The sequence below is a fragment of the Andrographis paniculata genome, unplaced genomic scaffold, assembly GCF_009805555.1.
Source record: "Andrographis paniculata isolate CXL003 unplaced genomic scaffold, ASM980555v1 Contig49END, whole genome shotgun sequence".
NCBI lineage: Eukaryota > Viridiplantae > Streptophyta > Magnoliopsida > Lamiales > Acanthaceae > Andrographis > Andrographis paniculata.
This window is the reverse complement of record NW_026137583.1, coordinates 3918769-3945532: the sequence shown is the minus strand read 5'-3', so window position 1 is coordinate 3945532 and position 26764 is coordinate 3918769. Positions and strand designations below refer to the sequence as shown.

The 26764-nt window shown below is 32.2% G+C and overlaps 4 protein-coding genes across 6 annotated transcripts; all 4 read left to right on the top strand.

Annotated features, from left to right (window-relative positions):
* Positions 1 to 615: 615 nt before the first annotated feature.
* LOC127253025 (probable Ufm1-specific protease) lies at positions 616 to 7480 on the top strand. 2 transcript variants are annotated; one of them, XM_051277432.1, is made up of 13 exons: positions 616 to 806; positions 1371 to 1745; positions 2438 to 2703; positions 2790 to 2874; positions 3035 to 3210; positions 3421 to 3511; positions 4485 to 4610; positions 4718 to 4765; positions 4889 to 4965; positions 5816 to 5904; positions 6366 to 6477; positions 6634 to 6736; positions 6820 to 7480. In XM_051277432.1, exons 1-13 carry the CDS (start codon positions 623 to 625, stop codon positions 7047 to 7049), a joined length of 1962 nt encoding a protein of 653 aa, XP_051133389.1. In that variant the 5' UTR covers positions 616 to 622; the 3' UTR covers positions 7050 to 7480. The 2 variants fall into 2 exon arrangements, with proteins under 2 accessions (XP_051133389.1, XP_051133390.1); XM_051277433.1 differs by lacking the exon at positions 616 to 806 and adding an exon at positions 840 to 992.
* A 1140-nt stretch (positions 7481 to 8620) lies between these two features.
* LOC127253111 (transcription termination factor MTERF2, chloroplastic) lies at positions 8621 to 13867 on the top strand. Its single transcript, XM_051277550.1, has 8 exons — positions 8621 to 9298; positions 10861 to 10998; positions 11139 to 11384; positions 11956 to 12069; positions 12223 to 12405; positions 12572 to 12789; positions 12907 to 13461; positions 13719 to 13867. The coding sequence occupies exons 1-7, from the start codon at positions 8675 to 8677 to the stop codon at positions 13232 to 13234; spliced, it is 1851 nt and encodes a 616-aa protein (XP_051133507.1). The 5' UTR covers positions 8621 to 8674; the 3' UTR covers positions 13235 to 13461; positions 13719 to 13867.
* Positions 13868 to 16364: 2497 nt separating this feature from the next.
* LOC127252998 (homeobox-leucine zipper protein ATHB-7-like) lies at positions 16365 to 19365 on the top strand. Of its 2 annotated transcripts, XM_051277392.1 has the most exons (3): positions 16365 to 16715; positions 17705 to 17817; positions 18893 to 19365. In XM_051277392.1, the coding sequence occupies exon 3, from the start codon at positions 18899 to 18901 to the stop codon at positions 19358 to 19360; it is 462 nt and encodes a 153-aa protein (XP_051133349.1). In that variant the 5' UTR covers positions 16365 to 16715; positions 17705 to 17817; positions 18893 to 18898; the 3' UTR covers positions 19361 to 19365. The 2 variants fall into 2 exon arrangements, with proteins under 2 accessions (XP_051133349.1, XP_051133350.1); XM_051277393.1 differs by lacking the exons at positions 16365 to 16715; positions 17705 to 17817 and adding an exon at positions 18589 to 18646.
* Positions 19366 to 22519: 3154 nt separating this feature from the next.
* LOC127252956 (homeobox-leucine zipper protein HOX6-like) lies at positions 22520 to 22906 on the top strand. The gene has a single exon (XM_051277340.1). It carries the CDS (start codon positions 22520 to 22522, stop codon positions 22904 to 22906), a length of 387 nt encoding a protein of 128 aa, XP_051133297.1.
* The last annotated feature ends 3858 nt before the right edge of the window (positions 22907 to 26764 follow it).

Genomic DNA, 26764 nt, shown 5'->3' with positions numbered 1-26764 from the left:
AGAGAGTTATAATTAATAAATAATTATAGCATAATATATATTTATAGATTAAAATTGAAATAACTAAATAATTTAAATTTAAATTTAAAAAATTATAAATTATAAAATTTAAAATTTAATTAAAATTTATAGTTATTTTTTTAAAAAAATAAATTTTGTGGAACAAATCGAAATATACGAAATTGAATAATTATAAATATAAATTGTCATAAAAATACGTTTATTTTTTTATTTATCTGTCATAATAAAAATGAAATATCTTTTATGTTTTAATAAAAATAAATAATATTAATTTTTGATAAAAATTACGAGACCAGTTATTTTTACTATTTTTTTTTTATAAAATATATAATAAAAGTATTTTGCCTTTAATTATTTTTTCTTCTTCTCATTTTCTTTATTTTACTAGGTCATGCTGTTGGGCCGAGCCCAAGGTGACTAATAAGCTTTCTATATGGACAGCCGGTTTCATGGTTTGCAGATAATAGGAACTGTAGAAAACTGTTTAGGATTCGGGTCAATGGCGACCGCCGGTCGGAAACTAGCGAACCGGTTCGGAACCGGTCGGGCAAGTCTTCTAAAACCCCTGTAAGCTGACTTGCACCGGTCATTTCTCTTCAATATGGGCACCGAAAACGACGTCGTAATTAAGATACTGTGCCGAAGGCTGCTGATTTTGAAGGAGCCCGGCGTGCAATGGCTGATCGGTTCTCCCTTCCTGCCTTTTCTCACCATCACTTCCACCATCCGATGCCTCCATATTCTTCAAGCCGATCCCCTTTCCGTCGACCTCTCTAAGGAATCTGGTACGTTTTCTTATACTTGTCTCTGGAGCTCGGTGCACGGGTTTTATGGCTGAAGGATCTAAGCGGTGGTTCGGTGTAGTATTTTGGCGGAATCAATTACGAATTCATGTGATTTCCTATTATTTCGTTTTGGTGGAGGTCTCGAAGGTGTGTTGAATTGATTTATGGAGATATACCTTTCGGAATGTGAGTGAATAAAGAGTAAATTTATGTGAAATTAGTCTTCTTTTTGTTTTTTTATTAGTCTTTGTTTGAACGTCTTAAGGATATAGTGACATTTGAGCATGTTGTGTTGATGCTGGTGGTGTTCGATGAATGACTTGAATGATATATGTTAATGTTTTGTCATTACTTTTTTATTGATAGGAGAGAATGGAGTTGTTCTGAGTGTGCTGGAGTTGATCCTTTTTGGTTATACGGGGAAAGAAAATTTGAAATTTGAAATTGGTGTAACTTGAGAGGAGCTAGGTTGGGATTGTTATAGGTCTGGACTCTGGAGTTAATTTAGATGATATTGCTCAAAGTCATAATCTTTCTTGTTATTTTGTGGGCCTTGATTGACAGATGAAATCAGGAGTCTTCTTCCAAGGGGTTTTGAAGTTATTGGAGCAGTGTTTGTCCATAATAATAATGAACTGAAAGCAGAGAAAGTTATCCATAATGCTATCTCAGCTGTTAGGAATTTTAGGAAGACGGTTTATGGTGATGACAATGAATCTCAGGAGGTGATTGGGGCTGTATTGGATCTGAACAATGGCAGTAGTGATCGTGATCTGCAGTTTTTCATATCTAGGAGGGGTCATCCCAGTAGTTTAGTAAAAGTGTGCACTGTTATTTATGAGGATCATCCTGAGAAGAAAGTATGGGACAGAGGTTGTATTGTTCGTTGCGAACTTCCTGTGAAGTTGCCTTTGTATTATTCTTCAACTAATACCAATGGTAAATGCTATCTTCCTCTTTTTATGTGCAATTTTGTTACCAGTTATTGCTCATGTAGTACTACATTCCCATAAAGTTAGTCAAGCAAGTGTTAAATTACCCTAGAGGTGTCAAGTTCTCAAAGTTGAAAAGTTTGATGGAAGGATGCTTATGAAGAAATTTGACTAATATTCTTTGCAATCAACATTTAAATTTTATATTTGTCTCAATTTTGTTTTCGGCCTTGGAAAATGATCTTTTGTAGGAAAGCAAGATCTACTAGGGAGCTGGGAATCTTGGGACTATTTTTGCACATATTCACTAAGTATTGTGTTATGGTGATCATTGCAACTCTCTTAACAAATAGGCTGAGCTTGAGCTTTGTTACACCTTTTTATTAAGGTGCATCAATATATAACTATTTTCTCTAAGACATACTAGTAGGGTTTTGAGCATGTGATCAGTTTGAATTCGATTATACTGAACCTCTAAAACCCTAACTGAAGGAAAATAACAACATAGGAATGCTTTTAGAACACATGTTAAATACTTGTGATAAATATTGTTCATCTTTGTTGTGAACAGGTGGGGCATTTTACATTGTTGTATTTTCTGGGCTCCTGATAATGTCTAGGATGTCTGTTTCATACTTAATTAGAGGCTTGCTTTCCTTTATTCCTTTTCTCTTGCTCAATACTCTATATTTCCTTTAGATGTTGAAGGTGTGTATGCAAGAGCTATTGAAGACGTGGAAAGAAAACTCAGGGATCCCGATGTTGCTTTTGTTATAGAAGCCCAAGATAAACCTTCATTAGGTGGATTGCCGCCAATCATTATTCATGGGATTGATCTTCCTGCTGAGCTTCCAGACAACGCTTTTATAATTGAATCTGCTGAAGAGTCTCTTGTAAAATCCCTCAGATGTTCATACTTTTTCTCGGAAAGTAAGGACATTGCATCTTTTTCCTCTGTGGAGGAGGTAATACCTTTATCTGACATTTAAAATGATTTTAAGCTTTTGATTTTTAGTCACTTTAGTGTGCATATTGACTTGGGACACTTCAGGATGTCGACAAAATTCTGGTCAGCATCATGTTTAATATGTCAAGAAGTGAGAAACCTTCTGCACCTCTTGCTGAATATTATCCAGGTATAATAAAATCAGCCAGCAATATTTTCACAATTATGCAGTATTTTGATACAGGATATTGCCCTGTCCTTCCGTTTGTAGTTTGAGTAATATGAATGTTAATGCATTTTAAGAATCCATCTTAATTGTGTTTCTTGAATTTCATTTCTTTATTTGCCAGCAAATGGAGCAGCTAAGCTTTTAGTAGTAAATCATAAATTAGAAGTTTTGTTATATGCTACAAAGGATTTGCTTCTGACTGAGATGGTTTCCAAGTTACTTGTTCCTGGGCTAGTTGATCAGTTACACTCGTTGAAGAACAAGATATTGCCAAATCTCTTGAAACAACATCCACGGGTTAGATTATCGTGTTTTGAAGCTCATTTTTATCAGTCTCTATTATACATTTATATATTGTGGATGCTTGTTCTCATGGATTTTTGGCATTGTGAAAAAGCTGAGTTAATTGTGTTCTGTAAGAACCATCTGAAAGATTGCTTGCGTTAATGAATATATCTCCTTCCAATAAAAAAAATGTACTAACAAAGTACCTGTATTCTTGTGCAGCTATCTCCATATCACTTTGTTCCTCCTGGCTTTCTTCATCCTATCACTGCTTTATATGAACTTAGATATGGAGAGACAGAATTGGAACAAGGTAGTTTCTTACTGCAAAAAGTGCAAACTGAAGAGAGTTTCATGTTAGTGAGTTAATCGGAAAAAGTTTCATTTGAGAAAAAGGTGATATGAAAAATAGTTGTATGTTCATTCTTTGAACTGAACTAGGAAGTACTCCATCTGTGGAGTGATAACAGTATTATGGTTGGTGATATAATCAAAGTCCCAACAAAATACTGACATTTATTTCATGGGTATTTATTTGGCCTGTAGTTTGGAAAAAGAAAGGATATTTATGGTGCATCTTGTATCAAGTGTTCAGAATTCAAACATTGCTAGAAATCAGGATCTTGTTTTCTCATTGAGTACAGATAAATAGCAACAGAAATCTAATCCTAACATTGTTTATAAATGCTCCTAAATATAAAATGTTAGCAAAAAAAAAGATTTAGCTAAAGTATTTCAATGGATGGAATGAACTCCCATGTCCTATACTATTATTGATCTGCCTGAACTGGATAAAATAGGCCTGAAATAATGTGTAGGGGACTTGTCTGCTCTAAGATGACCATTGGATTGATAATCAGAAAAAGCATAAAGATATAAACAATCAATGCAGGGTGTTACATCTGTATGTGCCCGTCAATTTCAATCTTTTCTCAGAAAGTCTATAAGTACTTCCCCTTAAAAGCAGGGGATTTGATGTCAAATCCTGTCAGACATCTAGATTCCTTCCCATTGATATGTTTTAAGGAAATTCTATAAGCACTTCCCATCCTGATTCCTGCTCTATGTGAAGTGGTATTGTGTAAATAAAAAATACTCCTGCAAAATTCACTATTTCATATATCGGAAAAAGTATAGTGGCATGAAAGGATGGATGCTCACATATACTGTTCTGCCTGGGAAGATTTAAAGTTTATAAAATAGATAAAGAATTGGTGAAGTTACTAGTTTCATTCTACTTCAGATTTGATGGTAATGATAATGTGTATGCCTTGAGTTTATTGCAGTTGAAGTTCGAAGATCCCTCCATTTGAGACTTGGGTTACCATTTGATCGCCCACTTTTAAGAATTGCAAACGCGATAAACTTATCTTCAGTAAAGGAAAACACAAGGGGCAAATCAATTCCAAAGGGTAAGCATTAAGTCTTTATAAGCCTTTAACTTCTTGTTGGCATTTTTATTTTTTTTTACTTGAAGTGGATAAAAGATTGTTTACACATAGTACAATGTACATAACAGGCTCCTATTTGCTGAAAGATGTTCATCTTGGTATTCCAAGCAGCGGAGGTAATATGTTGCCTTGATTCTTGAACCTTACTTGAAATTCTTACATTTTTTTAGTTGTATATTTTATCCAACTCTATACTTTCACTTGGTAATAATGTTAACACGATTTTAATGATTGTGCAGTATCTGGTGGTTATGCCTCTCTAATTCAAGGTTCTTATGAATATTATCATTACCTCCAAGATGGATTTGATGATTCTGTAAGAAAACTTCCTCCTGCAACTGTGCCATTTATAGCATTGTTCTGATTTATTTATTTAAAATGTTAACTTTCCTCGTCAGAACTGCTGTTTTGAATATGGCTATGTAGATTCTATGGATGTCATATATACTGCAAAAACGGATTTGCTATAGTTGGGAAGTCATTTGAATGCTTTCTCTTTGATTTTTGTATATCTAAAGTTTGCTCTTTGCTTAAACACGTGTAGCAAGAATGCAATCATGCAGTGGTTCAGGTTTCCACGGTTTGTCGAAATAACAGCAATTACCAATATTCAACTTTGTGGCAAAATAATAAAGTGACCATTTTATTCTGCAGCTGTTACATGAAATAGATTACATATACTTTCTTGAACCAAGAAGTCATATAAATAAGAATCAAACTTGAATTCCTCAAGAGAAGATTTCTATCCTGGCTCAGTAAGTTGAGAATAATATCAGACAGAATGATAAGACATACAATCTCATTTCAATGTTTTATGTTTGCTAGTCTCTATTCTCCATTCTCTACTATGTGGATTATTGAAATCGTGATTGTGTTGAATGGATTGTTATACTGCTATTATTCCTTTCATTATGTATCTTGGTAGAACGACATTTATTCAATAAGTATTTTGCACATGATGTCAGGAATATGTGAACTGTTTGCAAAATAACCATACATTCTACTGGTCATTATTAGGCTCTCTGTAAGTGTACATAATTAAAAACCCAAGTATTATCTGTGTATATAAATTTTATATTTATAATTCTCAAAAAGGCTTGGCTAGTCTTCCAGAATATAGTTTTCACTATTTCAATCGGGCCTATTAACAATATATGAGTTGGCAGGGTTGGGGTTGTGCTTATCGTTCTCTTCAAACTATCATTTCATGGTTCAGGCAACAACATTACACTTCCGTTGATGTCCCTTCACACAGGTATATTTTATGGATCCTAGGTCAATTTCCTACGTTCCACTTCTGTTTGCTGAAAAATCGATGAACTTGAATGTGAAATTTAGCAAATGATTTGAGTGGTTCGTTTCTTAAGCTGCGGCCAGTCCACATGTACATTGTAATGGGAGACATTGCATAATCTTTTGGTAAAAATGACTCATTATGCATCTCAAATATGGAACGTTGTCTTTACTCCTTTGTTTTCTTCACATCTATGGAGTAAAACTAGATTCAAGTTTATCATTATGAACAAAATTGTTTCTTCGACCACATGAAACAGTGAATTTTGAAGTAGGAGATTATGTTCTCCTAAAAATATGTGAACGATTGTTATCTTATGAAAATTTTAAGAAGAGAAGTTGCATGACCATATTTTCTTCTACCATCTGCCTTTTATAATATCCCGATTTTTATCTGCTTACATACCATGTTGGACCATCCAGAGAAATCCAGCAAGCACTGGTAGAGATTGGGGATAAAGACCCTTCATTTATTGGGTCACGTGAATGGATTGGCGCCATTGAGTTGAGCTTTGTTCTGGACAAGCTACTCGGTGTAAGTATTCCTTTCTTTCTTTCTATTTCTTAACTAACATGCATTACATCCGATTTATACTGATTTAATTAATCTGTGATGAATACACATAAATTTGCTTACCCGAAACCTAGGCGAGGCACAACTTTGATAAAAATATATTCCTAACCTCAATAGGTCAGTTGCAAAGTCATCAATGTGAGGTCTGGAGCTGAGCTTCCCGAGAAATGTCGCGAGCTTGCTTTGCATTTCGAGACTCAAGGAACGCCCATAATGATTGGTCAGAAAATCCTTCCATTAGAACATTCGCCGTTTTCAACTTTTCATCCTGCTATGAAGATGAACCTGATCTTTTGTCTGCAGGTGGAGGGGTACTCGCATACACCCTATTGGGTGTCGACTACAATGAAGTGAGCGGAGATTGTGCATTTCTCATACTCGACCCCCACTACACGGGCGGGGAAGACCTGAAGAAAATAGTGAACGGCGGGTGGTGTGGATGGAAAAAGGCTGTGGATAGCAAAGGTAAGCATTTCTTCCTACATGATAAATTTTACAATCTTTTGCTTCCCCAGAGGCCTAATATGGTTTAGCTTAGTCGAGGTTCGCACATAGGAAAATATGTTTTGTATGTTTAAGGTGATAAATGTGGAGGGTCATTTTTTGCTCATTTCATCCTATCCTATCCTATCCTTTTTTTTGAGGATCAATGAATAGATGAACTTAGAGATCACAAGAATTTGACACATTTATAGCACCATGACAAAACCTCTTTTGCGAAACTTCTTCCATTTCCGAGTGTTATATTGATTACATATTATGGATGTGCTGAAGAGGGTTAAAATATAGGTTGAACTTTAGTACAAGAACATTGGTTTCTGTTTAGGTGTGTTTGTTTGGGGTTTTGGATAAAAATAAAAATTGTATTTTTTTTTCTCTGTGATGAATAATTGAAGGGTGTATGTATTTGTCCATAAGGTGTATTTTGAATATCTTTAAATAAAATTAATATTATTTTATAATCTCTTTACGGAAAGCACATATTGGAATAAGAGGGAGAGGTAATACATTCAAAATAACTTGTGAATACATATATTTCGTAAGTTTATTTACATATATTTGAATTTTCATTTAAATCTTGACATCATGGATGTTTCTTTAATACATTATTTTTAGGTTTTACTATTTGAATATTGTATTTTTAAAAAATATAATATTGTTTTTAATAAAATATTATTTAAATATAAAATATAAATTAAATCGTTTTAAATCAAAGTTATCAAACCCAAAGAAACACAAAAAGGACCGTCAATTCCTCTCGGCCCTAGGCTCAACAGGCCCTCTGTAAAGAGGCCTAGGTACACTAGGCCCTGGCCCAGTGTTTTATTGCTTCGTCCAATTTATTATTATTATTATTATTACTGCAATAATTTTATTTTAGACATATTAAAAACTTTTATAATCTTTTAAATTTATATACTTTTTTTTGTCTTTTTTTTTTAAAAAAAATGCTTACAAAAATATATTAAAAATTTGTAAAGACGAAAATATCGTAGGATATTTTACTATATCAAATAATTATAACATATCAAAAAAATTAGTAAAAATCCGTAAGTATTATTTTAAAAATAATAATAAAAAAACAAATTTTAATATAGATAATTTGTTCATAGAGCAATGAAATAATTTTTTTTAGAAAATTACTTAAAAATTATAATACATATATTAATTCAATATATATTATTGGTTTATAAAAAATTAACTATTAATAAAAATTTACTTCCTCCGTCCCATAACAGAATATTTATTTTTCCATTTTAGTTTATTCATTTTCTTTTTTAATAACGGTACTATTTATCTAACATTACCAATAATTTATCAATAATTTTTAAAATTACGTGCAAAAAGCAAATGAATACTTAATTTCGAGACTGAAGGATTATTATTTTTTATATTATTATCATTTTTATACAGTTAAAAAACTCATGAATTTATATACTTATTAAAAAATTAATTATTAATATAAAAATATATTATCATATACGCTTTTTAAAAGAAATAATAATTTTTTTTAATACTAAATTCAAACTAATTTTTAATAACTTAATTAAAACAAACACACCAAATTCATTTGTAAAATTCATATGTGAACAACATCATTGATTTTTAAAAATTATAAAAATTCAAAAAAGTATCTCTGCTTCTTCGGCAGCTACGGATGAACGCACTGATTCTTCCGTACGCTTCCATGGCGACTCTGAACCTCCACCGCCGCCATTACTGCCCCTCTTCCTATTCTTTCTCATCTATCTTTCATCCTCATCCTACCAACTGCTGCGTCTCCCTACCTCCTCATAACCCTCTACAAACCTCCATTTCCACTTCCTTCTCCCTCCTCACAACTTCAATTTCCCTCCCAAACAACCGCCACTACATCCGCCACTTCGCTTCAGCCATTCATAATCAGGATTCCGAGCAAGATTCATGCGACAATCGCCTCGACGAAGCAAGAGAAGCCGTGATGGAGTATCTAGAACAAGCTGGAGCTTCGAGGGAAGAGGCCTCCCAAATTTCTCACAATTGCCCTAATTATTTGAGCACGCTGATTGACGCCGTCGACGACCTCGACGTCTGGAATTCCACGACGGAAACTACCGGACACGAAATTGAAGCAGATTCCGTTGAGTTCGGGAAGAAGGTGCGCCAAATGGCGGAGCAGAAAGGGGATAAGGGCATTCTTCCCTTCTTGGAGAGCCTTGGCTTTTCTCTCTCCACTGCCTCGCATTTCGCTCTCTATCTCTCGTCGTCGGACTCCAATTTGCTTCCTCTGCTCATCCACAAGGTATTCTATTAATTTTTATTTTAAATTTCTATGTAGCAAGTAGCAACAGTTGGTCGACTAAATAATACTCCCTAAGTCAGGTAAATTTAGGGTGTGTTTGTTTGTGTGTTTGGATTTTAAGGTGGGATTTGAATAGTAAAAGTTTTGAATTGGAATAGTTGAATTATGAGATATAAATAGATTGTGATATTTTGGAAGTACAATCGATATTTAGTATAATATAAAAAATAAAAGATGTGTTTGATTCAATGCTTTTTGAAGAAAAAAATTTGATGAATAGTATATTTTGAGGAAAATTTTCCGAACAAGCAAACCCTTAAAACATTTGGTTCCTGGCACGTATTGAAAAATTATAAAAGTGAAAAGGTACTTTACTATTTGTAATTTGTCGGAAGCTGACGCGCCTGGCGCCCAGGCTCAAAAGGCCCAAGCCAGCCGTCCCGTGTGTGCAACAAACCTGGGTAAGAAATATGCGGAACAAGTACCTACACCAAGCCATATGCTGTTGGTTAGCCAGACAGGGGCTCACACACATGGGACGGACTATGGCCGAGAACTTGGGCAGAAATGTCAGTCCGTGACACTGATGGTATTTTTGGAAATTTAGTTAAAGGTAAAAGGAAAGAAAGGTATTAAAGGTAGTGACATTTGTGTAAATAAGTGTTGAATGAAAAATAATAGTTAAATGTTGTTTTATTGACTTTACTAAAATTAGTAATAGGGTAAATTTAGCGGACAATACTAAAAAAGAATGTGAAAGTAAATTTAGCAAACGGAGGGAGTTTTTAATGATCCGTATCCTTTAATCTTAAGCTATGTTATAAGTTCCATGTTTGAGCCCCATTGCCCCATCCACGTTGGTCACTAAGGGATTGTGTTGACTCCAAAATATATAAGTTTGTTTGGGGGTTTGGATTTTGAGTTGGGATTTGAATAGTAAATATTTTGAATTTGAATAGTTCTATGATGTGAAATAAATAGGTGTTGATGTGATGTTTTTGAATGTAAAATTGATTTTTAGTATAATATAAAAAATAAAAAATAGGTGATTTGATTTGATATTTTTTTGGGGAAAAAATTGGATGAATAGTGTATTTAAAATTCAATCCCCCAAACAAACACACCCTAAATAAATTATGCTTATCCTACAATATTTTAGGTGAGATTCCCACCACCCCATTTGTCATCGTCTACGTTAAATGTGGATTTTGCACGTGAAAGGGTGTGATGGTTGACTCGTAATATATATATATATATTTAATGAGACGTTAAGAGATGTGTTGGTTGATTCCATAATATATAAATATATGATGTGTATCTTTACAATATGTTGCGTATATTTATCTTGCACGTGAGAGGTATATTGCATATCTATTAAATTTAAGTTTTTAGATAAAATAGTCATTTAATGGTATCAGAGAGCAGGACGTTCTGGCTTTGAGTCTCACTGCCTCCCATTCATTTGGGCGTATTGGTTGACTATATATTAAATAATGATGTGTACCCCTAATTTTGTAGCAGCATTTTGGTTGTTCATCCAATTTTGCGTTTGTTGTCTGTAGGTGAAGTATTTGAAGGATGTGTTCTTTGCTGACAGTGATGATCATGACCTTATTGGGAAAAATGCTCAGAGAATGATTGCCAATTTGTCAATTTCTGCTGATGAAGATTTGCAGCAAACATTGGCGTTCTTTGAAAAGGTTCTGAACTCATTTCGATTAAATAGTTTTGATTTTTAAGCATCATTATATGGCTGTGTTCGTTTTTTCTGTTAACAGTAGGCTTGAATTGTGTTTCTCTTGCGCTTGCTTGAGTAAATATCCATTTTTATCACTTTTAGATTCAAGCAAGGCGTGGAGGATTGAATCTTTTAGGTTCTGAGCAGACCTCTTTCCGGCTTCTCATCGAATCTTTTCCTCGAGTTCTGTTTCTGCCTCTAAAATCTCATGTTCAGCCAATTGTGAAGTTCTTGGGAGATATTGGAGTTCCTAGAGAAAAAATAGGAAATGTTCTTCTACCCTTCCCTTCCATCGTATTCTATGACATTGGCAAGGATATCAAACCACGACTGCAATTATATGAGAAGGTATAAGGCAAACAACTTTGTGTGCTTTGGTGTGAGGAGTTTGTTTGGTTGTGTTTTGGGAATAGCAAGTTTTGAATTGAATGAAATATATTAAATGAAAAATAAATGTATGATTTTGATATACGGGAAAATGCAAACTTGAAAACACAATCATACATACGGGTACCTAGAGGAAACATAAGAAATATTCTTCAACTGAAATACTTTGTCGATTAAACTGACAAAGCATAAATTTCTTATTTGGGGTGTTTTTTGTTTTTTTTTGTTTGAATTTTTAACGGTAAAAAGTAAATTTGATTAGTTGTTTTATATATATAAATAAGTGTTGACGTGATATTTTGAATATACAAAGTAAAAAATAGGTATTTGGTATGATCTTTTTAGAAGAAAAAAATTTCATGAATTACTAAATCTCTTTGTAGAAAACCCGAACTTTCTTTTTCGGTTTCTTTTGTATATTTCTTGGGGTCAGCTTGAGTAGTCCTCAGTATTCTCGACGGATCATATGCTATGTGTTGTCTCTTGAAATAATTAACTGATAAGTAGCCTTTTTTGATAATGTGCTTTGCAGATTGGTGTGAATGATAATGATCTTGGAAAGATGTTAGTCAAGTATCCGTGGATGATTTCTTCTAGCATTCTGCATAACTTTGAGAAAGTCATTCGTTTTTTTGATGAAGAGAAGGTACAGAACTCTATAAGATGCTTGATGTTGTCACCTGAACTGTGTATCTTTTGGAATTTTACTTTCGAAAAATGTTCAGACAAAGATAATCAGCCAATTGAATCGATATTACTGCTGTTGAAATCTGATATGTAATATCACAAACTTGTTTAGGTTCCAAAACATTGTTCCTGTCATGCAATAAAAAACTGGCCTCACATTTTGGGCTGTTCAATCGACAAGCTGAAGGTAATGGTGAAGCAGTTTGGTGAACTGGGCGTTACGAGTAAGAAGCTAGGCAAAGTTATTGCTACTAGTCCACAACTACTGCTCCGAAAGCCTCAGGAATTTGTGCAGGTCAGTTTGGTAAAATCCTTTTTGTTCGAATGTATTTTTTTCTTCTTTAGTGTTATTATTTCATCTCCAAAACTTCATCCCAAACGCCACCTTCGTCATATTTGTTTATCTATTGCTTCCATTGCTTCTCATAGATCTTATTTAAAATTGCTTTGTGTGTATTCAGGTTGTGTCCTTCTTCGAAGACCTAGGACTGGATGAGGAAGAAATTGCTAAAACCCTTTGTCGTTGTCCGGAAATTTTTGCAACCAACATAGACAAAACACTTCAAAAGAAATTGGAATTCCTTCATAGTGTTGGGATTTCTGGAACTCACCTTCCACGGGTTGTTAGAAAATATCCCGAGCTATTTGTTTGTGACGTCAATAGAGCTCTTCTACCCAGGTAAAGAGTATGATCAAGGCATCCTTCCACACTATGATTTCCGATTTCAATGATTTATAAAATTATATATCCTGAATTGCAACTATAAAATATTATTCTTATTTTTTCCATGGATAGAGTTCGATACCTGATGAGGATTGGGCTGTCAAAGAAGGAGATAAAGTCAATGGTGAGCAGGTTCTCTCCTTTACTCGGGTACAGCATCGAAGAAGTACTGAAACCAAAGCTAGAGTTCCTACTATACACGATGAGGAAACCTTTAAGCACTGTTGTTGATTATCCGAGATACTTTAGCTACTCTCTGGAGAAGAGGATAAAGCCGAGATATAAGGTTCTTACCGACAGAAAAATGGAGTTCACACTGAAGGAGATGCTAGGAAAAAATGATGAGGAGTTTGCAGCCGTGTATTTGGCAAATGAGGAGATGTCTCCACCGCTTTCTTGACCCCTATTTCTTGTTTAGAAGCTTCTCCTTCGTCAGAGAAAATGCCGATCAATTTTGTAGAGCGTATGTTTTCTCTTACATTCTAACCTGTTCTGGAGATCCCGAGATAAGGAAAATATGAATTGGAGATGCCTTCCGCACCAGGGGAATCGAAACTTTAGTTTCCAGACTAATCCATCTTCCTGCACCAACCAGCAAATCTTGAGCGCCACTCAGAACATGACCAGGTAAGTTTCGAGATGATAGCTTAATTTTGATAGCACATCATTTAAACAACTTCTCTTATAACTAATGCATAATTGAACACATAATCAAGAATCAAAATCTTGCATTGTACTTTAATGTAAATTAAAGAATATACTTCAGAATCAAATGGTGCAACTGGGTCGAATCATAATCAGAAGAACAATATATAGTTCGAAATAATCCTGCGCATATATGGTGCAACTTTCTTCCATTAATGGTTTGATTATAATTTATGCAGGTAAAATGTCTGAAGAGTTTGTAGTCGTGCTTGTGCTACAAACGTCAGGATTTCTGCTACCCAGAGATTGCTTGCTGGAAAATATCGATGAATTGACTCTTGAGAAGCCAAGTAAAGTTTATCATTGATCTTTATACAAATATATGAATTTATGCTTTGTATATATACTGGGAGCCTACATTACCTTTCTGTGTGCTTCTCTAGAACAGAGTGAAATATTTTCTGCGGTATGAATTTATAGTTAGGCGGTGTTATCTTTACTTAATATTTAGGGATAACATAACATTTTTGATAAAATGATTTTGGTTAATTGGTGATTATAACAAATCATTCTTAAAAGATTTTATTGCAGGATTTTCAAGGTTGTTAAAATCAGTTAAGTGGTGAACTAGATTATGCTGAATTGTCGGTTCCATATTCCCGTTTATTTTCATTGATTGTTGCTCCTCTCTAACATTTGTTTGTTTTCATATACTTTCATCTTCATTATCTTATATGGAACTCGACTTATTGTAGTGAAATCCATTCGACTCAAGTGTGACTTGGTGTTCATATATTTGCCTAAGTGTGCGCTTTCGTCGTAGATTATTGGTGGTAGTCCATTTTGTTGATTACTTGATGCATTTCTAGTATTTTTATTATGTAGTGTAGATTGTGGATGGGAATCTATCCTTATCCCTATCCCTATCCCTTTCATACAACCTTATTGATAGGTTGTCGGTTATTTTTATTTCATCTTACACACTCTGCATTTACAAGAATAAGAGCATGTTGAGTCCCGCAGGGATGGTTTGGTGGTGTAGAGGTTGGACTTCGTGACCATAGTATAACAGTATAATAGATGAGTGAATGGACAAATTTATCATGGAATGAGTTAAAGTATATTTAATTTATAAGTTATTGAACTATGGAAAAATTGTTTATAAATCATTTGTGATCTGAAAAGTCTCTTATATTTTTTTTTCTATCATTTAAAAATTATATAATATTTCCCTGTGTTTTCGAAAGTATTGGTGCTCACTTGTATTTTTGAACGAATATATTTTTTTATGTTAGATATGAGAATCGTATTGTAATATAAAAAATAATATTTTTTGTTAAATTGTCAATTTTTTTTTTTTTTTTAATGAATAGAGTATTATAAAGAATTGTGACACTCAAAAATAAGTTAATGAACAATCCAAAGTTGTTAAGAATTCTTAAAATAGGAAAAATAGGACTTTGTGAAATTGTTAAAAATTTGGAGATAATGAAATTGTATTATTAATCATTAAAATGATAGAGTTAAATTCAAGTAATCTAATATATGAATAAAACTAAATATAAATCTAAAACTATTAAATCTAAAATCGATTATCTAAAATATGTTAGCATTCCCTTTCAAACTCAAGTGGTATAATAGAAACTAATTTGAGTCTAATAAGAAAGTTAAATATAGAAGCGAAAAACGCAAATAAAAATAATAGTTGACTTTTCACTTGAACAAAAAACGACATAACTCACCACTGAAGTCGAAAACGATATAACTCTCCACTAAAACTGAAAACGGCATGACTCTCCATTAGAGTAAAAAACGATATGACTCTCCACAAGAGTCGAAAACGACATGACTCTCCACAAGAGTCGAAAACGACATGACTCTCCATCGGAGCAAAAAATGACAGGACTTGAATAGAATCAAAGTCAAATGCAGACAGACAGATAGCCTACCAGATCTCAGATATAGGACAGATGGCAAAATAGATCGCAGACATCGGATAGATTGCAGAATACATCGCAGACATCGGACATATTGCAAAATAGATCGCAGACATCGGATATATTGCAGAACAGATCGCAGACATGGGACAGATTGCAGAAAAAATTGTAAACATCAGACATATCACAGAACAGATCACAGAACAAATCGCAGACATCGGAAAGATCATAGCACGGAAGCAACCGACAAGCAGTAGGCAAATGACAAAGACATGATCTCAAAATCACAAGACCTCCGCGTACAATCCAAGTTGAATGTACCCGGAGAAACGTAGATTGGTAGGCTATATCAAATACCATGTTAAAAATTTTTGGAAAAATAATGAAATTGCATTATTAATCATCAAAATAAAGACCTATATACAAAATGAACTCAATAAACTTAAAATTTAAGTAATGTAATATATGGATAAAATTAAATATAAATATAAAGCTATTAATTTAAAACCGAATATCTAAAATATCTAACACAAATATAAGGATGTATTTCCAATTTTTAATTTATGAAAGTTTTTTATTTGAAATTAATTTGAAATAGAATGTTACATTTGAATGTTTATTTAAATAATATTTTGATGTGATAACCGAAAAAATATACTATCTCCCTCCACAAACTAATATCTTTTTTTTATTGGGAATGTCCAATAACTATTGTCATATTTTCATTTTTAAACACAAATCTTACTTTTTACCGTTCATTCATTTAATATTTTTAATATCTATTATACCATTAAGGATAAATTTTTCGATTTAAAATAAAAAAAATAATTACCTAAAAAATAGTACAAATATATTTTAAAAAGATAGGAATCGGACGGAGAGTATTATATTTTTATTAAAAATTATATGTATTTAATTGTGTAGATTTATGTTTGAGATCATAAACAAACAAGCTCAACAATTTGACGTATACATAAAAATAAAATAATATTCTTATTATTATAATAATAATAAATAGTTATTAAAGAGGGCATAGCGTAATATGATTGCGTGAAGGTGGTTTGTGAATGGTTAAGCACAGATTGCCATTTCTGCTGCTGACTGCAGACTGCAGACTGCTGAGTGAGTGTCAAACTGACTCAGAATAGCAACAGACCTAATTTTAATGGCGGCATCATCACCCCCAAATTGATCTCATCCCCCCAATTGGCAGCAGTCTTTGTGTCTCCTACGAGGAATATTCTTCCAAGATAATATTTCCTTCGACCACCAGACAAACCCCCGCCAATCCGGCCTCAGGTCAATTAATTTCGTCACTCCCCCTGATTGTGCACACCAACTGTTTGTTTTTATGCCTCTGTGTATGTATGTATGTATATATGCTTACGTACGTGTATCTATCCTCATATATGTGTATATATATGTCAGTAACTTGTGTATTGATTAGGGAGAATTAATCTAAGAGGTGAAGATAGAAATTATTTGGCAGAAAGACTTGGCAGGGCTGGGTGTGGAGACAGACATGATGATCTGTTCTTATGGCCTTGATTTTTGGGGACATATTTATAGCAGTCAGTAGTTTTCCTCCATATCCAGTCCTGGCTAAGTCTCTTTCTGTCGTTTTTGTGCTGTTCTTGTTGGATCCATTCAGTATGAACTTTCGATGATGAGTAATTTACCTGTTTTGCTGCATTTTGAAGCTAATTTTTTATTCCAGTCTTACTTCTTTGTTGTGGCATTGAAGGTTAATGTTATATTGTTTGTTTTAGTGTTCTTATTTGAATTTTTTATTTTTTTTGATTTGGATATAGAAATATAATATAAAAAAATAGAACTTTTGTTTTACATTTCCATCATTTCGTTTCTACCTCTTTTGAAATCAAATCTGAACTATGATTTTGATTTCTTCTTGTTTTTTTTCTTTTTTTTTTTTTTTTTCCCACTCAAATTATTGCTTTAATTTTTTTTCCAGTACAGATTAATGGATTTTCCCAACAATTAATTCTTGGGCATGACCTACCTGTTTTTTTGCAACTGATGACAAATGTCAATGAATCCTTTCATGTTTTGCTAATAGTCTACCATACTTCTGATGTTGTTTTGGAGCATTTTCATATATAGTTCTCTTGATTGGAAAGAGGATCTGTTGTGAAGTATGTGCACTATGGATCTGTGCTGCATTCAATATATATATATATATATATATACATATTTCCATATATTCGAATTCCATGTAGTATTTTTCAGAATTTCTTTTAAAAATTTGCTAAGAAAACTATGTTTGACAGACAAGACTTGAAAGCGTCGGAATTTAAACACATGACCTTACGGTCCACCCCAGTACATCCCTTGCGGGACCTCGATTGGCAAATTGGCTTATATTGCATCACCTTAGTTAGAGGTACATTGATATATATATATATGTTGTATGTAAGAGTGGTTCAGTACATATCGGCTTGGAAAAATACTACATTGTTACCCTCGCCTCAAAATGTCTCGGATCGTTGAAGCCTTGTATGACAAAGCCCGAGTGACGTCCAACCGTGTCGAGCGAGGCCCAACCGCGTTAAGTAGAAATCTAGTAACGTCCACGGTAGTTCAACACATTGAAGAAAAGGCTTAATAAGTCAAAGCCCATGAGTTAGGGGTTGTGACCTTAACGGCTAGCCCAAAAGTGATATCCATTGAGCCCAACAGGTTGATCGGAGACGACACTGCCATTCATCCCAACCATTTGGTATATAAGAAACTACTGTATAAAAAATTTCATATCAATACTTAGTTAATATACCAAAATTATCGGTATAACATGAAAATTGCGTTCCCGTAAGTATGAGCACGCAAACATCTATCGCCGAACTTACGCGAAGCTAGTATGTTCGCGTAGCTATTTAATCAAGAAATCTGCAACAACAATGTTAGATGATGTAAATGACTATCTTACCTAAAAGCTTAAGTTGTTAGGATATGTATTATTTATTTATTTATCTAAAAACAGGAGTCCGTCAACAAACAGCGTACACACCGGCTACAAAAGAGACACAACATACCGTGACATATTCGACGTAGACTGGCTTAATTTCTCGGCCAACAGAAATATCATTTCTTGAAAGTAGCAAGCGAAGCGAATTTAGAATGGTCGAAGAAAGAACTTTTACAACGCTTACGAGCATTTAATACTAGCGTCGAAATGGCCTCTTTCGTCTCGGCTGTATTGTTCATCATCATAGGTAGTAACAAAGACAATGACACGTACATATCAACGTCATTTTTCATCGATAAATTCTCCATATGTCTAAAAGGCTCAAAGACAAGACAAAAACTTCGATATCTCTTATGCAGGAATAAACATTCATAAAAACAAAAAATCTTCATCTTCGAAACAAATATATATATATATATATCGCGAATACTCGTATTCTTCATCCCCTCTCGATCCCCATCGACTAAAAAAATATTTTCATTCTTCGTCGAAGAGATATATGGCGAGGCGTTTCGAAAGGCGTCAGATTGACGAACTTAAGCTCGCCTTCGATGAGTCGAAGCATTTGACGAAAAAGAAGAAGATCGAATTGTGCCGTATAACAGGGCTGGATGTGGAGCAAGTCACCGGGTGGTTCAATCGGATGAGAGCGCGCAAACGGTCGAGAGAAACTATGGAGGATTTGAAGGAGATCAACGTTGAGCTGAAAAAATTGGTGAAGGATTGTCGAGAGAGGGCGGCCGAGCTCGAAAAGGCGGTGGCGGAGAGCCGCGAGAGGGAGGCCGTCGTCCACGCGGAAAATCAGGAACTTAAACGGCGAATGGCGACCGCGACGGCGACGGCGATGGGGAAAGGTGGAGGGGTGAAGATTTGGAAGTATAAGGATCATGTAAAGGAGTATGTTGAGATGAGTCCTTGTAGGGGAAATAGTTATACTGCTGCTCTTTGTCACCTTGTTTGATTCTGTGTTGGATTTTTTTATTGTTTTTAATTTAAAAAAAAAAAATTAATGCTGATTTTTAATAAAAATATACTTTTGTCTGTCCCAATACAATATTCTTATTTACCATTTTTTTTGTTCCAAAATAATAGTTTTATTTCTATAAATAATCATATTATCATAAAAACTACTTTTACTTTTTCTTTCATTACACAGTTATCGCTACTTTTTACACTAATACACGCCAAAAAATCTTTTTTCCGTATTTTTTATCGACTATCAATATAATATTAATATTTCTTAAATATCGTGTCCAAACCAATTAAGATTATATATTTATTATTCTTTTTGTTATGAAATGTTAAATTGAGTTATTGTTGTATAAATTCAAACGGCTTATTACACAACAGCAAAGCCTTTCTCTTATCCAATGGTGCAATTTACTTTTATCAATGGAATTTTTATCTGAATTATTATTTTGGGTGGATTTTCTTTTATTGTTTATTATTAATTTTGTTCTAACAATATTAAGTGTGTTTGGTTTTATTCAAACAAAAAATTAATATTTAATCAGATTATCAATAAAAATATACTCATTTAGTTTCATTTTATAAATATATATTTATTTTTCTAGGAGACTAGTAAATATTGTATTTTAATAAGATTTGTGATAGTTTATATAAAATATTCACTTTTCTAATTTAGTCCGTTCCACAACAAAGTATCTAGTTTTTTTTAGCAAGTGTACTATCTGCTTAACATTACAAATACCCTTACAACTTACAATATATTATACAAATATCATTAATTTTTATATCACACAATACTAATAATGTTATTTTAGTCATTTCTACTTCCTACTACGTTCTAATAAAATACTAATATTTTTAAAACTCCGTACAAAAAATAAATGGATATATAGTTATGGTACTGACGGAGTATAATTTGTAAAGTTATTAGTGTAAAAATTGAATACTTTATGTATAGAGTTTAAACAACAAAAAAAATAGCAAAATATATACTTAGGTACCAATAGTCGGAAGGAGTATTATTTTTTTTCATAATATTACATCTAATATATATCTAAATTGAAATTTAGATTCAAATTAAAACTATTTTTTTTTTTAATGTTTAAACTATGATGTAATATATAAATATGATTAAAAACAAATTAAAAAATATATTTTGAATATTTTATAAACTATATTCACTAAAATAAATATTAAAATTAGTTTATAAATAATTAGAATACAAATAAATAAATATATATATATATATACATAGAAGATTAATAGTATAAATTAGCTTATAAAAAATTAATGTATATTTGTTTAATTAGAAGAATTGTGAAAATGGACTATTACAAGTGCGTGTATTTTTTTAAAACAAATAATAAATAAAATAAATAAAAATATATATGATAACTAAGAATATAATATTGGACAATCTAATAAAATTCTCTTTATCATATGATATTCTCTTGTTTGTTTCTCCAATCTTATTCTTTGGTTGGATTAGTCTTTTATTGATATATTGTATAGGTTCATCAAATAAGACAATTATTTGGTCGATGATTTTTTTTTTTTTAAATAAAAAAAGATATACTTAATGTGATGTTTCAATTAAAAAGATGATTTTTTGAAATAATATTTTAAATTTAAAATATACTAAATATATAATTGTTGTAAAAATATCAATAATACAATATTACATTTAAACACAGCTATATGATCATTTCAGCCTCTATTTGTTTGTGTGATACTTTCTAACTTTAGTTTTCCTATTTATTTATTTTTCTATAAAAAATATTAAATTAAATATATATTTTAAATTTTATATTAAATAAACAATTAATATACATTAAAAACAAAAAATTACATCCGACTATTATTTTAATTTAAAATTTTAATATTACAAACCCAAAACCCACAGTCAGAAAGACACGGATGTCCGAATTCCAGTTAAATAATAGTCCAATATCAACGAACAATGGCTCAATCGGAGCAAACTAAACGTTGTCCCTTTTGGCCGAACTAAATAAATTTGTATCATCTTCTCCATGTTCCCGCTTTCTATAGCCTAACTTTATTTATGTATACACATCTTGATCGCCTCAATTTGTCGAACTCCTCGCGCCTATCCGCGATGAGCAGTTACGAAACTAGCATCTAAATCCCGATGGGCAAAATGTTATAAGTTATTTAATATTTAGGTAATAAATTTAAATAAATAATAATACCAGAATTATATATAAATTTAGATAATTTTGAGAGACAAATTGTATATAAATACATAAAAAATAATATTTTTAATACTAAAAAAATTATAAAAAATTTGGATTTGAGGGGTCAATTAGTGTAGTTCCGTCCCTGGCGATGAGCATGCCGGCAAACATGGATGTTCTTTTTGGAGCCCCTCACTTTTACAATGCTTGTCATTTTTTTTATTGGAAACCAAACTCGAGAGATCTAATAGAAGCCATGACAAAAAAAAAAAAAAAAAAAAAAAAAGCTAAAAGAATAAATAAAATAGTGACTCTGGGGGCAAATTGTCGGCTTACTTTTACTGATTCGATCCTGTCTTCTTCGACTCCAATAGGATGAAAAAATAAATAAATAAATAAATAGGGACAAAAAATATATATAAACTGAAATTTAGAAAAAAAAAAAAAAAAAAAAAAAAAAAAAAGCAAATTTAGCATAAATATAATCATTTCTGATTTTTTATACTAAATAAATAAAAATTAGGGGTTGAGAGGGCAGCTCCCCCGAATCCCTTAGTACACCCACTCCTACGAGGAATGTGGCGCGCTTATGCGCATAGATGAGGAGTTTTTAAGGTTGTATGTCCAGACAAAGATGGAATCTTTGAGACACGAAAAATTTAATTAATCGAATAGCTAGAGAGTAACGATTCTTGGAGATCAACGAATTCTTAGCTTTTTCGTCGTCATTATCGTACAACAACTTAAGAACAAGACAGAAATCTCAACATCTCAAAAGTCTAGGAATCTAAGACAACATTTTTGTTTGTATGATTAATCTAACAACACTCAATCCAGCTTCTTGCATTTGTCTCTATTTACACAATGCTGTTTTCCCCCGCGATATAAATTCGCGGGGAAGAACAATGCTAGCGAACATGAAGTCGACTATATTAAAATAAAATAAAATAAAATAAATGGCGAAGCGTTTCGAAAGGCGACAGATCGAATTGCTGAAGATGGCTTTCGAGGATTCGGAGCACTTAACGAAAGAAAAAAAGCTCGAATTGTCGCGAGCCACAGGCCTGGATATGGAGCAAGTCGCGAGCTGGTTCAACCGTATGAGGGCGCGAAAACGCGCGCGAGAGTGTCGAGGAGATTTGAATCGAATCAACGCCGAGCTGCGAGAATTGCTGCGCCAATGCCAAGAGAGGGAGGCGAGGCTTGTGAAGGAACTGGAAGAGAGCGAGAGACGGGAAGCGAGGTTGGAGGACGAAAATCGGAGCTTGAAGCATCGGATCGCCGTCGCCGAAGGCGATCTTCGATTCGATCCTTTGAGAAAATTCATCCACGGGTATATGTGACAGGCGAACTCCGATCCCGTTTTCTTGGAAAATTTGTCGATGGAATGGATATCGTGTGCTGTTTGTTAAAGCGGAAAATGTATGTGCCAATAAGTTGTTTTGTACTTGTAATAAACTCCATCGAATTTTATATATCGTCGACTTTATTTATTGGCATGGATCAGCTGCTGATCCGGTCAAATTAGCGTGGTGCTGACTTGACCGAATCAGTACATATTTCAGTATATTTATAGTACAATTTATATTATATTATAACCCAACATATATTTTTATAACACAATATATATAAACGTATGTTCGGCACCCATATAACAACCGATCAAATCAGTACCATATCTATTTGCATATAATTATCTCTAGAAACCCAAAAGGATGGGCTTTGATCGGTTAAATGGATTTGAATTTAAGATTGAATTTTAAATAAATTTTAAATACTTCGTACTTAAAATTTATTTGGAATGAATATTTGAAATAAAATACTATTCTGTGCGTTTAATGTAATTTGGGTGTGTTACATAGATACAGAAATTTAGGTAAAATATGTTTAATAAATAATTAAAAAGTATATTAATAAAAATAATTATAAATTAAAATTAAAATAAAATTTATTACGTGATTTCTAGAAAAAAATATTAACAAATTATATAGGATGGAAGGAGTATTAAAAATATTTAAAATAATCAAATGAGTTTTAAATTCCATCTAATTCTATTCATCATCCACGTTACATATATATGATACTTTTTAAATGTGTTGACTTTAGTATAAATAAATAAGTATATCTCATTAAATTTAATTTTTTAAGTAAGACAATTATTTAGTATCATTTAATATTAAATTAATTATTAATATAATATAAAATATATATATATGTCTCTTTTAGAAATTTTAATAAATATTAAAAATCTTTGAAATCCCGATACAAACACACTTATGACAGATTATTTAAGACATATTTATTGCATCGATAACTATGTTTGAATACATATGTTCGTTTGGAGGTTTGAATTTTGAATTGGGATTTGAATAGTAAAAATTTTGAATTTGAATAGTAAAAAATAAATTTTTAGTATAATATAAAAAATAAAAAATAAGTATTTGATTTTATATTTTTGAAAAAAAAATTAAATGAACAGTGTGTAAATCCAATCCAATCCCCTAAACAAATACACCCAAAATGTTGAATCCATACCATATGGCTTCATTTACGTATTTATTATTTATTTATTTATTATTAGGGCGGCCAGCAGACAAAGTAGAAATTACATGTAGTGTACGTCTCTCTTATGCGGTGGCGGTAGCACCGTCCTAACAAACACCACCGCTATGATAGATACAAATACAATATATATATATATATATTAATATGCTAAATGATTGGTAACAAAATAATACAATTATAAGAAGATACTTCATCCGGCCATAAATTAATGTTCTATTTTTTTATTTGGGGCGTCTAACAATTATTGTCTTATTTTTCTTTTAAATACAAATTTTATATTTTTACCTTTCATTTATTTATTACTTATAATCTCTACTGTACAACTAATGGCAAATTTATCAAATCATAATAAAAAAATAATCACCTAAAAAACTATGTAAATATATCTTAGAACAATAAAAATTGGACGAAAAGAGTATAATATAAAACATATATATATATATTGTCATTAATAATGGTACAAGAAAATATATTTATGTAGCATATCTAAAAACATGAATTAACAGCAAGTATTTTTCTTTAACATAGTAATTCATACCATATATATTTAGGATCGGCCTTGGTTTCGCGCAAAAGAAACATCCGATCCAAAGCCCAATAAAAATAAAAATTCACTATACATTTAGATAATTTATATATACAAATTATTTGATATTTAAAAAGTACTATCTAGTTTCATTGTGTGTAAATGAATTTATGGTCAGGATAAAAATAAAAATAATGAATGATTTAGGACAAAAATAGTAACGGTTAGGGTGTTGAATTGGAAAAATCGGCACCGTGCTGATTTTTCAAATTATCATCCGTAATATAGACAAACAGCACACAGTTTTATTATACACAAACACATGTTGTATATAATAATGACAGGTGATTTTGCTTTATAATTATAACATGTTGTATAACAGTACGTGGGTGTGCTGAAATCAATTAGTAAATGGGTTGTACAAGACTATAACATGTTTTGTGAGTTCATGTGTTGTATTTGTATTGTTGGTTCATAATTATAAGTGTGTTGTATAATAGTATGTGGTGTGTTGAAATCAAGTGTTGATTGTGTTGTATAAGACTATAGCAAGTGTTGTTAGTTCATGTGCTGTATTTGTATTATATAAATGTGCTACCGGTAGTAACACCGTGTGCTGCGGTGTGTTGTCAGCTTAAAATTCAGCACGGCAACCGCCGGCACAAATATAGTACTCCCTCCGTCCCAGGTAATATGAGACTATTACCGTAGAAACAAAAAGTTAGGTAAAATATAATTAGTAAGTAATTAAGAAGTGTGTTAGTAAAAAATAATTATTGTATAATTAAAATAATTATAAATTAAGATTAAGATAACTAAATAGTTTAAGTAAAATTAAAAAAAAAATTATAAAATTTAAAATGTGATTAAAGTGTATAATCATATATTTAAAATAAAAAAGACAAATTACGTTAGACAGACGAAAATAAAAAATGTGGGACAGATAAAGTATTTATGCACTTATAATATTAATTAATTAATTAATGTATCCATCATCATAAAATAATAATTACAACTCCAACGTCAGCCAGAATTTAGTTTAAAATTTTTATATTTTTTTCTTTAAAATAAAAAAAGCATAATAATAATAATACTCTCTCCCTCAGTCCCGCATACCGTGTCTACTATTTTAGGAGGGGTGTAATTAATAGATAATTAAGAATGTATTAATAAAAATAATTATTTGATAATATAAATAATTATAAATTAAGATTAAGATAATTAATTAGTTTAATTAAAATTTAAAAAAAAATAAAAAATCTAAAATGAGATTAAAGTGCGTAATTGTTTTTTAAAAAAAATGATATGTGAGACGGATAAAAACTGCATAATGGACATGATATGTAGGACGGAGGGAGTAATAGATTAGCACCGTTCTTTTTGGAGCGAATAAAGACAGAATGAGTGAGAGGGAGAGCGTCAGCAAGTAATTAAAAAATTAAAGCAGTAGCAACAGCGACAGCGACGGATTCTCAATAACTAATCATAATCATAATCATTGTAATCATAATGGTGGGTGGGTGGGTGGGTGCTGCTGCCATCATCAATTCGATTTGATATTATTTGCTTTGATTTGACATAGCATTAGCATCAGCATCTCTTCTCCCCAATTGCCAGCAGCTTTCGTGTGCGTATCAATTCAATCATCTTTGCACAATAATAATAATTTTTGACATTATTCTGTTTTTCCTCAAGAATCTTTAGACCACTGCAGATTTATGCACACCAACTGTTCGTGTTTATGCTTCTGTGAGTTTCTGTGTGTGTGTGTATATATATATATATAGGGCTCAGCTCAGCTGTGAACCTTCAATTTATAGATGATTTGGTGGGGGAGACTTGTCCGGGACTGGAACTGGGGTAAGACTACTGCTTCGTCTTCTTCTTCTTCTCTTGTGTAAAAACAACAAATCAAATCAAATCAAAGCAGCTAGAGGTGAGTTTTACTCCATATCCAGTCCTGGGTAAGTCTGCCGCTGCCGCTGTCGCCGCTGTTCTTCGAATTGGTAATTCTTTTGATTTGAATATTTAATCATAGCAAGGAAGACGTGCATCTGTTTATTATTTACATTGGTATAATTTCGAAATTCAACCTAAAATGTTCTTATAC